The 14,200-nt window shown below is 42.3% G+C and overlaps 3 protein-coding genes across 3 annotated transcripts; all 3 read right to left on the minus strand.

The window, feature by feature from the left end:
* Positions 1-826: 826 nt before the first annotated feature.
* Positions 827-5,311, minus strand: cpb1 (carboxypeptidase B1 (tissue)). Its single transcript, XM_084939403.1, has 11 exons — positions 5,186-5,311; positions 4,881-4,956; positions 4,678-4,802; positions 4,466-4,565; positions 4,269-4,370; positions 3,523-3,627; positions 3,322-3,432; positions 3,114-3,204; positions 2,565-2,767; positions 1,516-1,600; positions 827-1,213 (listed from the first exon to the last, which is right to left on the minus strand). Exons 1-11 carry the CDS (start codon positions 5,248-5,250, stop codon positions 1,026-1,028), a joined length of 1,251 nt encoding a protein of 416 aa, XP_084795529.1. The 5' UTR covers positions 5,251-5,311; the 3' UTR covers positions 827-1,025.
* Positions 5,312-5,421: 110 nt separating this feature from the next.
* agtr1b (angiotensin II receptor, type 1b) lies at positions 5,422-12,876 on the minus strand. The gene is made up of 2 exons (XM_084939404.1): positions 12,524-12,876; positions 5,422-7,658 (listed from the first exon to the last, which is right to left on the minus strand). The coding sequence occupies exon 2, from the start codon at positions 7,556-7,558 to the stop codon at positions 6,467-6,469; it is 1,092 nt and encodes a 363-aa protein (XP_084795530.1). The 5' UTR covers positions 7,559-7,658; positions 12,524-12,876; the 3' UTR covers positions 5,422-6,466.
* On the minus strand, positions 9,887-10,382 carry LOC146380386 (ATP synthase F(0) complex subunit g, mitochondrial-like). The gene has a single exon (XM_084939405.1). It carries the CDS (start codon positions 10,285-10,287, stop codon positions 9,976-9,978), a length of 312 nt encoding a protein of 103 aa, XP_084795531.1. The 5' UTR covers positions 10,288-10,382; the 3' UTR covers positions 9,887-9,975.
* Positions 12,877-14,200: the final 1,324 nt, after the last annotated feature.

Genomic DNA, 14,200 nt, shown 5'->3' on the forward strand with positions numbered 1-14,200 from the left:
GAAATCACTGAAAGAGTGCCTCTTTAATTTAGGCCCATACCAAACTGCATGGGCATTTGCATTTTTAAAAAGCACTAATCAAAGGAGAAATAGAAATCACTGAAATGACAATATTACGAACAAGCTGACTGACAAAGTCATAAAAAATTGGAACAATAAAAAAAATATAGTACATACTATATTATATATATCAGTGGGATGAGGGTCAATACACTGCTTTTATTTGAATATAAAGCTAGTCATATTTTTTCCCTGCATTGTGATGCGTGAAAACCAGTAAGTGAAATTTACTTTTCCGATTTTACCCCAGAAATGTGAATGTGAAGTAAAATTTCCCGCTGGTCTTTGGCTCCCTTACTTTCTCCACCGAGGCAGATGCTTGGCAGAATGGAGATGCTGCCAAGAAGTGCTCTTTGCTTGTCACATACTGTGCCCCTGTTTTGAAAATCCCTAACAACAGATACCCACGCCCACCTAAGCGCTGCTACTGGAGCAGTGCCATCTGAACAAGAGGGATCACTGTGATCCAAAGGGGTGCAATAAATTTGTGGCTCTTTCTTTTGTTTTCTTAAATGTCTCCTTTATAGACACTTTATAGAAACTATAAGAACATTTGGTGTTTGGCACGGTTACATTATGGTTTCATTATGGTTACATTACACAATATGTTTTCTTAAAGGTTGTGGTATACGTTTCTAAAATGTTTGCCTCTTAATTTGCATTCATTGCAGCAGATGTTGAGCCCTAAAGTGAAAGTGTTATTATTGCTGTTGTTCGTACGCAGTAAAGCTTCTGTGTACCAGACACAATATCGTATACACATAAAAAAATTGATTCAGCGTGTGGGGATGGATCATTGATTTTATTGTTTGCACTCATCTTGACATTCTGTCAAGCACAGTGAGGAAACATGGCGGGTGGTGCCCTGTATCCATGGATACGGGCAGGAGATGGCTGAGAGGTTGGAGGGGCTGGGGGCTGGTACAGAGGAGCCGAGTTGGCAGGGGTCCTGGCAGTTCCGCATTTTAATAGAGGTTCTTCTGCACATGGGCCGCAATGTACTTGACGGCCAGCATGGTCTCCTCGCATGTGGGCTTGATCTGAGACTCGGGCAGCAGGAAGCCATATTGACCCTCGTCACGCAACTCGAAGGTGTAGGAATATTTCACTCCCAGGTCGTAGGCCCAGTCATCAGAGCCTCCAGCAGCGGGGTCTAAGGGCAGATGAGGAGAGAGTGAGGGAAATCACTGAGATGGTGACATTCTGACAACCTGGGACAGTCTACATGTGTTTTCATACACATTTTACTTCAGGGGGGCAAAAAATAATCCCTTGCTTGAAATAGCTGTGGCTCATGATTGCCTTTTGTGGTTTCAAGAGGCCACATTTCTCAATGGAGATGTGTGCGCTGAGAACACACCATAATGCATAATGACAGAGGTGGAAATAGGTTATCAAGCTATCACTGAATATGCAATCTTCCCACAATAAAGTGTGACTGTTTGCTGTACTTACAGATAGTTGGAGCACCGGGGCCGCTGGTGTAGACTGTGCCATACAGGCTACGCAGAGCAGAAGAAGCTCCCTTAGCAACTGCCATCTACAATACAAAATACAAACAAAAGTCAAATGTGTTATAGAGTGAATTAATTATAAGGTTTAAACTATATACATGTATATATATATATCAACACAGTATCTGAGTATATCAGACTGAGCAAAGGTGTGTCATTGTCTGGAAATGCTTGAATTTGGAGGACTTTTTAATGTAAAATTTGTCACTTTAAACCAAACAAAGCACGCACACAAACGACACCACCTTTAAAATACAGCTGTTACACGTTATAAATACATGCTTTTCACCCTGCGGGTTTCCAGTAACATTTTTAGTGATATTATAGAAAGCAGTAAAAGCATCAGCGAGTTGCAAGAGGAAATGAAACCCCCAGAGAAACGCACAAGCAGGAAATGATATTTCTGGCCAGACTGATGAGTTATGACAGATCCCTGGAGTTCTTTTGTTCTGTAAAGTGTCAGAAGACAGTCTAAATTACAAGTGAGTAATAGAGAGGCAGAGACGTGTGATCTGCCTCAGTTAATGTGAGAGCTGGAGCAGGGGTGTGAGTGTTAACTGTGCAGCACCACGGACACCCCAGTGAGAGGTAAAAGAGCCATGAGAATGAGCCATGTAAGCAGGGAGTAAATGATTTGCTGCAGCTAAGTGTGGCCCTTAGATAAGAGTAACACAGTAATGGGGTGGGTAGAGTTATATATGTTTATATTATATGATCTATTGTAAAACTTTTTATTTGCTCATATTCATGTTAAAACCTCCCGATGATAGGGAAAGAACATATAGTCTGCCTCTGACTAATATATTCCTGTATAGAGTGTATAGACTATAGATTATTTCTGTGTTTTGTATTTTCTTTAATTAGTTTTTTGTATATATCACACATACAGATCATTATTTGAATGAACCGAATTCATAATTATACATAGCCTGACTCAGAGGTAGGTTTTGTACACTCACTGCAATGCTAAGGCAGATAACAGTGACTTACCAGCTCGTCATGGTCTGCAGCTAACTCATAGGTGTAGGAGTAGGGGAAGAGCAGCATCTGAGAATAGGAGTGGATAGTGATGTAGGCCTTGATGATGGATTTATTTTTGCGGATGAAGTCAGCAAGATTCTTGGATTCAATTTCAGATTCAGGAGCAGTGCCACAGTAAGTTTCGCTGCAGGGGTTGGTGGAAGCTCCAGTGGCTGCAATCACATAGAAAACCATGTATAAAAGTTTTTTTTTTCTTTTTAAAATTGTAAAATAAAATGAAATAATAAATTACAAACTAAAAATGTTACCAAGCAGGCAAACTGTAACTAAACATATTATTGACTTGCCAGATTAAAATACATGGAAAATCTATAAAAAAAAAAAATACAGTTCTATAACCTGATATTTTTGCTGAAGTTTTTTGTATTTTTTTAAATAAATTTAGCTTCTTTATGGAATGCCTATTAACTGACATTAAAAAATAACCAATGCAATTGCAAATTACCCCAATTTTTCTTTTATCAGTCTAAGATTTAACTGTTCATATGTCATACTTACTGCACCAGCCAGCATTGAAGTTTCTGTTTGGATCAGTCCCAAGGCAGCTGGATCCAGCGTTCCTGGAGCGAGTTTTTCTCCACATCCTGTTCTAAAGTTCCCAAAATGCATACAGATGTGCATTAAATGCATTCTTCGAGATATAGCGCAAGGCATGTCTTCTTTTAACTAAGGCAAACAACTTAAGTTTGAATGGATTGTAACGTACGTTTGTGTGGGTGAACACGTAACCATCAATGTTGAAGATGGGCAGAACAAAGACATCCATCTGGTCGAGCAGGCTAGTCATCTGAGAATCACTACCATAGGTGGTCACAGCCTGAGGAAGATTGCAAAAAAATCTGTGCTGTAATCAGTTATATTCCTTATTTGTAGGTGCTTGCCTCGGCCATCCTGGTGTCTTCCTTACCTCATTGACAAACCACTGACAGAAAGCATGAGAGATCCACTCTCTGGCGTGGAATCCGCAGTCCATGAAGATGGCAGGCTTGGTGGAACCAGACTTCTTACCAATCTGTGGTTGTTAAATGTAATCACAAAACAATTGTTGCATGTAATTATAATATAAATTAAAAAATAAATTCTTTAATGTCTATGAAGGTTCTCAGTCATCCAGGTCATCATAGTCTAAGGAGCTTGGAAAGAGGATGCCAATGTTTACATTTTGGACAGAGAGGACAGATGGTTTGAAAGAGGAGTGAAAGAAGCCATTTACGGCCACTGTGAGCGACCATCTTTGAACAGAGGCGGTGGTTTACGACACCAACTGTCTGCCATCTCTAATCCAGTTTTGAGATCCCTTCCCAGACGCCTTAACGCCCACTCACATCCTGGGCCATCTGACCTCAGGAAATCACATGATAGGATGGGTCCAGGTTTCACAATGAGCTCACCCGAAACCCTGGCTGATTGTGACCCACACCTGTTTTCACACCTTGGCTCATGCAATTAGGTAGAGGATCATCAGGGGGTCCTATGTCTCTCTTTGGGGGGGGATACTCCCACTGGGTTTAACTCTGGGACTCTCCACCATTTGACCTTAGAACTGAAGAAGCTTCTCGGATGAGAGGTGAAACGTCTTCAAGCAACTTAAAGATGCTTTTCTTTCCAAGCTCCTTAGACTAAATTCTTTAATATTTATTTGGGTAAGCCTACCTTGAGAACTACCATGGGACGCCCCTCATAGGTGTTTCCAATCACCTCTTTGCTGATCATATCAGAATTGGAAGTAGCCATTGAGTTCATCCATGACTCAATCTAAAATAAACAGGACAAATATGGTAAGAAATTACTGAAAACCAGAAAAGAAAATCAGAATTGAGATCGGCGCTCTTAAGGGTTTCGACTCTTACATCGCTCCAGGTGTTGTACTTGGTGTAGCTGTGGGCTCTGGGAGAACCCTTGTTTTCAATCTGGCGATCAACAGCCTCCTGAACGTCATCAATAAAGTCCCTGAATAGGGTTTAATTAAAAAGTGTCACAGCACTGCGTGAAGAATGTAAATCTGGGGCACAAAATATCCAGATAAATATCCTTTAGTTTAATTGTTTGTCTAGCGACCTACTCTAGCTGCATGCCGCTCTGCTGCAGGACGGTGAACACCATGTCAAGGTACTGGGCAGGCACACGGATGTCCACGCTCATGCCCACAGTCACCTGCTCAGCACTTTCTGGGGTCCAAAAGTCGAGCTGCAGATGGCAGCAAAGTCAAACACTTGAGCAATGAAACATATGTGTGTGCCTGTATGTGTGAAAGCAGATGGGTACCTGAACACTGTTAGCCAGTTCCCTAATGACTTTCACATGTTCATTAAGGACAGGCTTCAGACGCAGAACTTTATCACTGTTTAAAAAAGGGGGGTGAGAGAAATCAACATTATAAAATAGCATCCACAAACACTTTGCCTTCACTCCTCAGCAGTTTCTTTGGAACACAATAAGCCACAAACTTAGGGAACGCAGGCTTATATAGTACTTCTATTATTAGAACTGCGTCATTATATTTTTTGTGTCATCACATGCTGTAGTTTACAGGAATGCGGTCCTTTTTTTAAACAAAAGTGTAAATTTACCCCTCAAAGCGAGTGACGTCAGCGAGGGCAAAAGCCGCCAATCCAAAAAACAGGAGGACCTTCATGTTGGCAATGAAGCTGGCTTTCCTTGTGTACGACACTTATACCTCGCAGCTTGCCGTACATCCACCAATCTGAGTCTTTTACGCAAAGATGTGTCATACGTCCTTTGCTGTGTCACTGTTTTTTTTAGGTGTTATGTGGAAAAACGAGAGCCTACATGATGTACTGTCAATGATTAATAGATTCAAGACGTGTTTGAGGCATTTTTAAACCAAGGTCATTTGATTTGGATAAGTCACAGTTATCAGAAGTGTTTTTTGTAATGTGTGACTTGTTTTCACGACTAATCAGGATGATTTGTCTCTTTTTACACTCAGCTATTAAAAAATAAGATCCACCTTGGACTGTATTTTATTTCTTTTTAATTATATTTTCGTATTCACAAAATGTACACCTACACAGTATAAAAAAACACACCTGTCAAGTTTAAATACCACAAAGACAACCACCAAAGACACTGACAATGATCTCCCAGCCTGGATTATTTACATGGCACTCCATTTTTGATAGCATGTCACTCCCAGACTTGGTAGCATTTCAGTGTTGATATGCAAACAAATATACATTTTCACAAAGAGGACATAGTCTGACTATACTATATAACATACAGAAAATAGTTACTGAAGTCAGATGTGCTGCAAATATACATTTACATGACATTTTGCAATACATTTCCATTTATTTCATGTATGTTGCCACTGGCAGAGCATTCATGAGTGGCTTAGCACTTTTTTTAGCATTGTTCCAACTAGTGAACGACCTGCTGAGAGCAAAGGATAGTTATCACTAGACACTATAGTACTGCACTGTATCATTGAGGCACAATGCTGACATAATTTTGCAGAACATGCATATCTTTTTATAAATAATGGGATAAGTGTTCAGTAATTATGTATAATATTTTCTTGCAGAGCCATACTATATTAATATGGTTTTTTTGTGACACTCTCATTCATTTCACAGGGTTAGATGAGAAAATTTGCCAGCATGCTATGTGACATGGAATGGTATATGAATAAATATTCTGCAACTACAGAGGAACATGTGCACAACATTACAATCATTGTGGATGTTTCAGTGCTGGGTAATACAGTTGGACATGGAGAAAAAAAAAAAGCATGGAATGTCTCCATCCCCAGGTCTTTGACCTCAAACTGAAAGAGCGAGGAGAGGTCAATTGTACCCTGTTTCTCTCTCTCTCTCCCTTTCCCCCCCCCTTTACTTCACGTCAGAGGAGGCATTTCTTTTGACTGTAAGGCTCAGTGCCTCTGAGGCGCGAAAAGAGAGCGCACTCATCTTGGAGCTAATGCTCGGGTGAGGCCTGGGAACTGCACCTGGGGAGCAACGCAGCAGATGGAGTAAGTTTTTGCGAAAGTTGTGCCCCACGAAGCTGTACACGATAGGGTTCACGCAGCTATTGAAGTAGGCAATGCATATTGTGAAGGGTATGGCGGTGTCAATGAGTTCCACGATGGAGCATTTGTTCACAAGTTTCAGTTGGGTGAGCACCTCCATGAAGTGGAATACCTGGTGTGGCGCCCAGCACAAGAAAAAGGCCAAGACAGCCGCTGCGAGCATGCGCAGTACCTCGTCGTCCCGCGAACGAGAGCTCTTCTGTATGTGCGTGGCCCCCAGCAGCGCCTGCCCAATAAGGCAATAACAAGTGAGGATGATGACAAAGGGCACCAGGAAGCCCAGCAGGATCTTCATGAGGCTGATGGCGAGGCGGAGCTCTTTCAACCACATTTCATTTTCTTCAGTTGGGTGCAGAATGCCGCACACTGTGGTGTTAGAATGTGAGATGTCGTGGAGATCCCTGATCACCGCTGTGGGCACACTGAGCACAAAGGCAAAAAGCCAGATCACCACACAGGTGAGACGCGCATACACCACGGTGCGGAAGCGCCTCGATCGCATTGGATGCACAATAGCCAGGTAACGGTCTAGGCTGAGCGCTGTGAGGAAGAAGATGCTGGTGTAGATGTTAAAAATCACCAGCCCTGCACTGGCCTTGCACAGGAATCCTCCAAAGGGCCAACTATACCCTGTGGCGGTGTAGGTGGCCCACATTGGTAGAGTGATGAGAAACGTGAGGTCAGATACGGCAAGATTCAGGACGAAAATGTTGGCCACCGTCTTAAGCTTCATATAGCAGTAGATGACAGCCACCACCATGCTGTTTCCGACAATGCCGATGACAAAAATACAGCCATAGACGATGGGTACCAGGGTGAAAATTATTTCATGGCGTCCAGACATACCACATGCCAGTTCTAAACCGTCTGTTGTTTCTGTCGTTAGATTTTGCATTTTGAGCACCAAATCCCAGGACTTTTAAATGGAGAGTCCCTGTAGGCAGGGTTGGTCTGTGGTGACTGATACAGGCCTTGGGAGAGGGCCTCAGCGAGTCCTATAAAAGAAACACACACACAAAAAAAGAAAATGTCACAGGCAGCCCAGGAGAGGAGCCATCATTACTGCCGGCACGGCCCATAAACGCTAATCCACACGAGCACTCATGAAAATGCTCACTCTACACCAGCTCATTAAAGACCTGCACATTAAAGCCATCGTGACGCTTTATGTTATTTCTGTAAAGTAAGAAGCCATGAAAAACAGATGTTGCATGTTATTCAATATTCCAAAAATGCCCTTTAAAAACGTCATTATTCAGACAGCCTGCATTCTGCCTTCTCCTTATAATCGTCCCTCGGCTAATGGAGGGCAACAGTAAAATTGTACAGTGTTTATCAAATGCTCGGTCCATCTGGGTTGGACTGTCAGCACCCGGAAGGAGAACATTTATGCCTCGTGTTATGACCTGAGTTAATGAAGGCCGCATGGCAAAGCGCGAGCTTGGATAACAACGCCATTAAACACTAAAGCGCTGAGGGAGCAGGGGAGGAGAGGAGAGGTTCGAGGCTCCAGTCACCGTAAAAGACATGTCACGTTTTAAACCCTCGGCGCGCTGAGATACATTGTACACAGCATGAGAACTTCTAATCAGCACACACCTAAACAAACAGGACAGCAGGGATTCAGCTCTGTGGAAACTTTGCTCTGTGAGAAAATCAAACCTGCGTGCTGCGGAAAATTGGCCTCGGGGCTATTTTTTTTTTCTTTTTTCTTTTTCTCTCTTTTTTTATGCTTGATTTGCACAAGCTTAGAGTGAAATGGGAATATAAAAAACAAATTCTCTCCTTTGCTGAGCATCTTTATGTTTAATAGAATAGCTTTGTGGGTGTCATTAGTGGAGCTGATGTAATAATATTAGCATAAGCCTCATTTATATGACAATATAGCTGAAGAGATTACCCAAACTTGCACAAAAAACAAGAAATATTTGTGGTTACAGTAAATCCAATCTGATGCCAAAGAAAACATAACTCTGCCTTTAGAGCTCATAAGTAGGCAAATACAATTTGAAGATAATGAACAACTGTTTAACTGATTTATGATTTCTTTTGGGAATGAGAAGTTAACCTTTTGTTATTGTACAGCTGTCACGACAGAAATGGAATTCCCCGGATTACCAGTCTGAGTAAACGGAGCAGGATTTTGCCACAAGATGGCATGCTAGCATTAGGATTTTACTCTTTACGTCTCACTGCTGACTCAGCAGGGACACAGCGCATTTTGACAGAAACACTACTGATAATTTCAGCCAGGGTGTTTCTATACATTTAGAATTATTTTTTTAAAAAGTAGCCATGTGCTCCTGTCACAATCTCATTGGAGTTTAAGCTACTCGAATCAACCTATTGCAGACACTTTACCTTCACATCTACTGAGCTCAGAGTCTGAGCTCCAGCAGCACAACTGCTTTATCTTAGAATAATAAAAAGATCCTAATTTTTCAGCAGATTTCAGTAGGTGAATTCTTTGAAAAAAACGAAATAAGAAAAAAAAACGTGCGTGCACTAACGCAACGACCCTATCGGGTCCCAGATGTGGGATTTATCGAGTGTGGAAGAGGTGTGGATGCCAAGGGCAGCAGAATAATGAAATATCTCTGCGAGTTTCCTGCACAGGCCCCAGTGTAACAGGTAGGATAAAGCACCGACACAGATGTCGAAGCTCGGATTCAAAGTGCGGGTGTTTTGCTTCTTAATGTTTATAAGGGTGGGTGACTGTAATATCAAACCATGCAAACGAGAGCATTAAAATGAATATCGGTTTCACAGTTTGGGGATTTTCAAATGATTAAAGGAAATCTCTTGATGCTCAGAAGATTTTTGATTGCCAGAAATGGAAATAGGAGAGAAAATGGACACTCTTTTACTATTATTAGTGCAGTGTTAACGCCAGTGTTTTTCCATGAGGGAGATGAAGATAGTAAGGGAACGTGTGTAAATGGTAAATGGACTGGTTCTTATATAGCGCTTTTCTACTCATCTGAGCACTCAAAGCGCTTTACACAACTTGTGCATTCACCCTTTCACACCAGCACATTTTTCTAAGTGCTTTATAGCTAACATTCACACACATTCATACTCCGATGGATGCATCGGAGAGCAATTTGGGGTTAGTATCTTGCCCAAGGATATTTGGCACGTAGACTAGGGGAAGCCAAGAATCGAACCACCAACCTTCCGACCAGTGGATGAGCTGCTCTACCACCTGAGCTACAGCCACCCCAACACAACAGCTTTACTGGTTCCCATATTTCATGGAGTAGGTTGAGCATACAATGCTCAAAAGAAAAAAAATGCTTTAAAGTCCAAAATTTAGACATTGTAGCCCACGATGCCTCCTTTGCCGATGCACTCTCCAATGTAGAACCACATCAGCACCTCGGTGGCCACCAGCCCGTTCCTTAAAGCATCCTTCACTGTGGTTTGACCGAGACGTCCCGTCTGGAACCCCTTGATGATGTTTGTGGCCCCCTCGATGGCTTTAGGGATTTCAGCGGGGGAAGGTGGGACAAGTTCAACACGCGCATAGTACCAAAAGTTTGCCAGGCGAGGTTTGGAGTAGGTGACAGCGGCGTTAACCAGGGTGGGTACTTTAGCAACCAACTTCTGCACTGCCTGTGCCATTTTGAGGCATTTGTGATGTTAACTATTCCCCGTCTCTGCTAGCCGACTGAATGTCACCTCCAATAGAAGGACCCTCGACTGCAGTTGACCACACAACTGCCTGAGTCAGAGTGTGTTGAGTTAATACAAACAAGGCTCCATGTGCTGAATATCTATAATAAAGATAAGGTGGCACAGAAAGAAGGTGACTCAGAAGAAAGCTATTTAAGGTGGCTTTGTCCAGTGAGATATAGCTTGAGTGAGATGGCACATTACTGAATGGCAGCTATAAACCCTGGGTGACCACAGACAGGAAGGCAAACAGCCACTTCACAAAGTCCGTGCGCCAGCTGCATCCTCTGAGACAAGACAAAAAGGCTGCAAAGGCCCAGAGCTGTTTGCAAACAAAGCTGCTTACACTGAATGATAAAATCAGGGTTAGGAGGAAGTTTGGGGACATTTCTGCCCCCCAGATCTCTGTGGCTGAATCCTGAGTGACATTATAGTAGCAACATTTGAGTCCTATTTTGGGGCATTTAAAAGTGGAATCGTTCTGGGAACATGGGATTTATTTACAAAAACTAAAAACAGGACAAATTAAATCACTTTTAGTTTAGAATAATAGGATTGTCTAAGTTGGGACAGCGAGAAAGTTCCCATCAACTGAGCTATCTGAGGCTACCCTTAGCTTGAGAACCCAGCTGCTCGGACATGAGCACCACCATCTGGCTGTTCAAAGAGAAAACCACTAAAATCAGTGGCTGATCGAGTTAATGATTTATATCAGCCCATTACAAAGTGAGGTTCATCTTACTGGAAACAGGCCACCTCACCCCGCCTTCCTGTTTCAGCCCTGTTTGGTCAACAGGATGCTGTGCAACAATGGGTGCCTCTGACTTTTGTGCATCCTGCATCTCTAAAGGTGTTAAAGAAATGCAAATTCAGCATGAGTTAATTAACCAACAACAAGACCTGAACCTTAAATTTCCTCCTTTCCCTGAAGGTGAACAACAATGGTGTCTAATTGCATAGCGCATCTCAGCCGTAGCCTCCTACAACTCACTTCCTCCTCCGTCTCAGCTTGCAGGGTGTTGCTTTAAATCATGAGCTTCTTGAAGTGAGGCAACCTCCCTAAACTGCTGAAGAATCTGCCACTGCATTAAAAAAGTGATACAGTAAAGCTCTCATTTTAACATGAATCCAGAAAAAGAAAAACATCAAAGGGTTTAAATTAATAATACATGTGTGTATGACATTGTGACAGTGTCCATGAACTAATTAAAGACTTGACTTTGGCTTGCAGCTGGGCAGCTAATCGAAATATTGGCTCCAGAAGTTATGTCTGCATCTTTCTGTTTATAGAACTGCGCTTTCATGTGACGTACACAATCAAACAACACAAACCTGTGCCTGAGAGGCTTCCAATCATTTCTTGTACTACGACTTTGAATTACAATAACCTAGGAGACTATAAATCCTGCCATCTTTTATTTATTTCCAATTGTTTTGGTAATTCTGTTAAAAAAAAGAAAACATCGTATAACCTGAGAACAACAAGTGTCTTGAATATGGAAACACGAGAGGGGGGAATGAAACTCCTAAAAACTTTGACAGCAACTTTTACTCTGAGAAGTCTGCAGCACTTTATTTTGTCCCTTAACTTCTTCATTCCTCCTTATTACTTCAATAGTATGATTTTTTGTCGCCTTCACTCACACAACTATAAATTAAATTACATCAGTTCTTTTTACCCCTGGTTTGCTTTTCCTTCACCTTTTCACGTGTTTTTTTTGCGATTAAATTCTTCATAAGCGAGGATTTTCAAAGAGCACGGAGATACTGTTTATCAGGAAGTGGATCCAATTTTCTATGGAGATATAAGACCTGGGTTTGTATAGATGGCATGACTAGGTTCTGAATTCTTATCATTCCTACCGCAGATTTACTGTAGTTGGTTTAAGGGTTTTAAACACAGAAGAATTTCATAGACAGAGTAAACAAACAGAAGGAATAAAACTGCGCTGATTTACTTCATGAATAAAGCCAGTATGTTGTTGTGTTGTTTTATATTCATTTGCAAGTTCTGAAAGTAATATTAGTCATTTTAGTAAATGAAAAAAAGTTTTTCGAACTGCACCAAGAATCAGCAGAAAACAGTTTCTCTAACTTATCCCTAAAATGCTAACGTTCATTAATGAAAGCAAAGATGAAAGTTGGTGAGAATCCTTCCTGAAAGCGAGGCAATGTCAGTGCTTACCTGCGGAGCTGAACCAGGAGGCTGTTGATGCTTTCAGAGCAGGACGGGCTGAGAAATAGAGAGACCACCGCAGCGTGTCACTGACTGCCTCTGATTCAACTTAACCGCTGGAGCAGGACGAGCAGGGACACCGTCTGACACACAACCCCCTCCTCACCCCACCACTACTCTCTCTCTCTCTCTCTCTCTCTCTCTCTCTGACACACACACAAACACACACACACACACTCTACAGTGATGAATGAGTTACACTGGAGCCAGTCAGCTACATTTTGTCTTGACCCATCTTTCACTCTGGCCAACAGACTCTGCAGATACACAAACAACCACACATGAGCTCTTACACAATAGCACCTCTCCTCTCCTCCTCTCTCTCCTCCTCCTCTCTACTTTCCCCCTTGCACCTCAAGCACTATCTCCCCTCCTCTCCCTTAACGTCTGCTTTTAATCATCAACTTTTTTCTGTCTTATGAAATTGACTACTTCTGACAGCTAGAGATGATTAACATTCCAAATCTAGCCCTGTTGCATAATCCTTTAAGGGTGTTCAATTTGGCTCTGCATTTTAATTGACTATGCAAAATCATGCTCATAATCACAGACAGCACTTTGTTCAAGTCTTACTTCAATATTTTGGCCACCTCTCTCCTTCCACTTATGTCAGCTCTCATCCAATGACAGTCCCTCCGTCCCTCGTCCTCTGCACAGCATGAAAGGAACGGTCAGGGTCTGATTATGACTGAGCCTGTCAACACACTTTATTAATAGCTGCCACAAGATTCCCCTCGAATCACTATGCAACAGGGGCTCAAAAAAGTGTGTGTATGTCGGGGAGATCAGTTGGGTGGAGCCTGAGAGTTGGGACACTGCTATTTTCCCCCCACTTCTTGCTGGGGTTCCTCAAAGCGTTTCCTGCATTTCAGTATGCGATTCATCTGTCACTCATTTGCCACGCTTTTTTTTTTAAACATATGGACCTTTTCTCGGCATTGTGTAAATCTATATGCATGCATACCTCAGAGCTTACAACTCCCCCTTGGCCAAACTGTCTCTATTGAAGCTGTAAGTTTGATGAAAGTGACTTATTAAACCACTAAAACTGTTCATATGTGATCAAAAAGAAAAGAAGGAAAAACCCAACTCAGGCACGAAAAGGAAAGAACTCGTCTGCGCACTTGTGTAATCCAGCTGCATTAAGAAGGAATTTCTATTTTTAGGGATTGCACAGAACCGTCAGACACAGCTTGGTGTTAAAGTTATTTGTCTCCCCCTATTCTTTCTCAAGGTCTGACAGGTGTTGAGAAGCAGGTCACATCCTCGCCTCTCTGCTGCAACCTATTGCAAATGTCGCTGACATGGATAAGTGATGGATGAGGCGGCGTGGCAGCCATCCTGCAAATCCCCTCAGTTTCAGTGGTGGCTGTTGAAGAAAGCCGTCGCCTGGGCTAAAGACAAACAAGGAAAGAAAGGAAAAACAAACACTTTGGGCTAAGTGGAGGTCCTGTTTGGTGACTTTTGCTCACTCAGGTGTGACCTGGTCATTTGAGAATTATCACATTTGCTGAGGTTTTTATGGCAGGCGGTTCTTCAAAGGTCACCGGGGGTCAAAAGGCAGCAGGTACAAAGGTCTGGAAAACGTTTTGAAAATACGTGACGTGCAGCAAATAGCTCTTCGCT

Source organism: Perissodus microlepis, chromosome 9, assembly GCF_051167445.1.
Source record: "Perissodus microlepis isolate ML-2025 ecotype Zambia chromosome 9, ASM5116744v1, whole genome shotgun sequence".
In the NCBI taxonomy this organism is placed as follows: Eukaryota; Metazoa; Chordata; class Actinopteri; order Cichliformes; family Cichlidae; genus Perissodus; species Perissodus microlepis.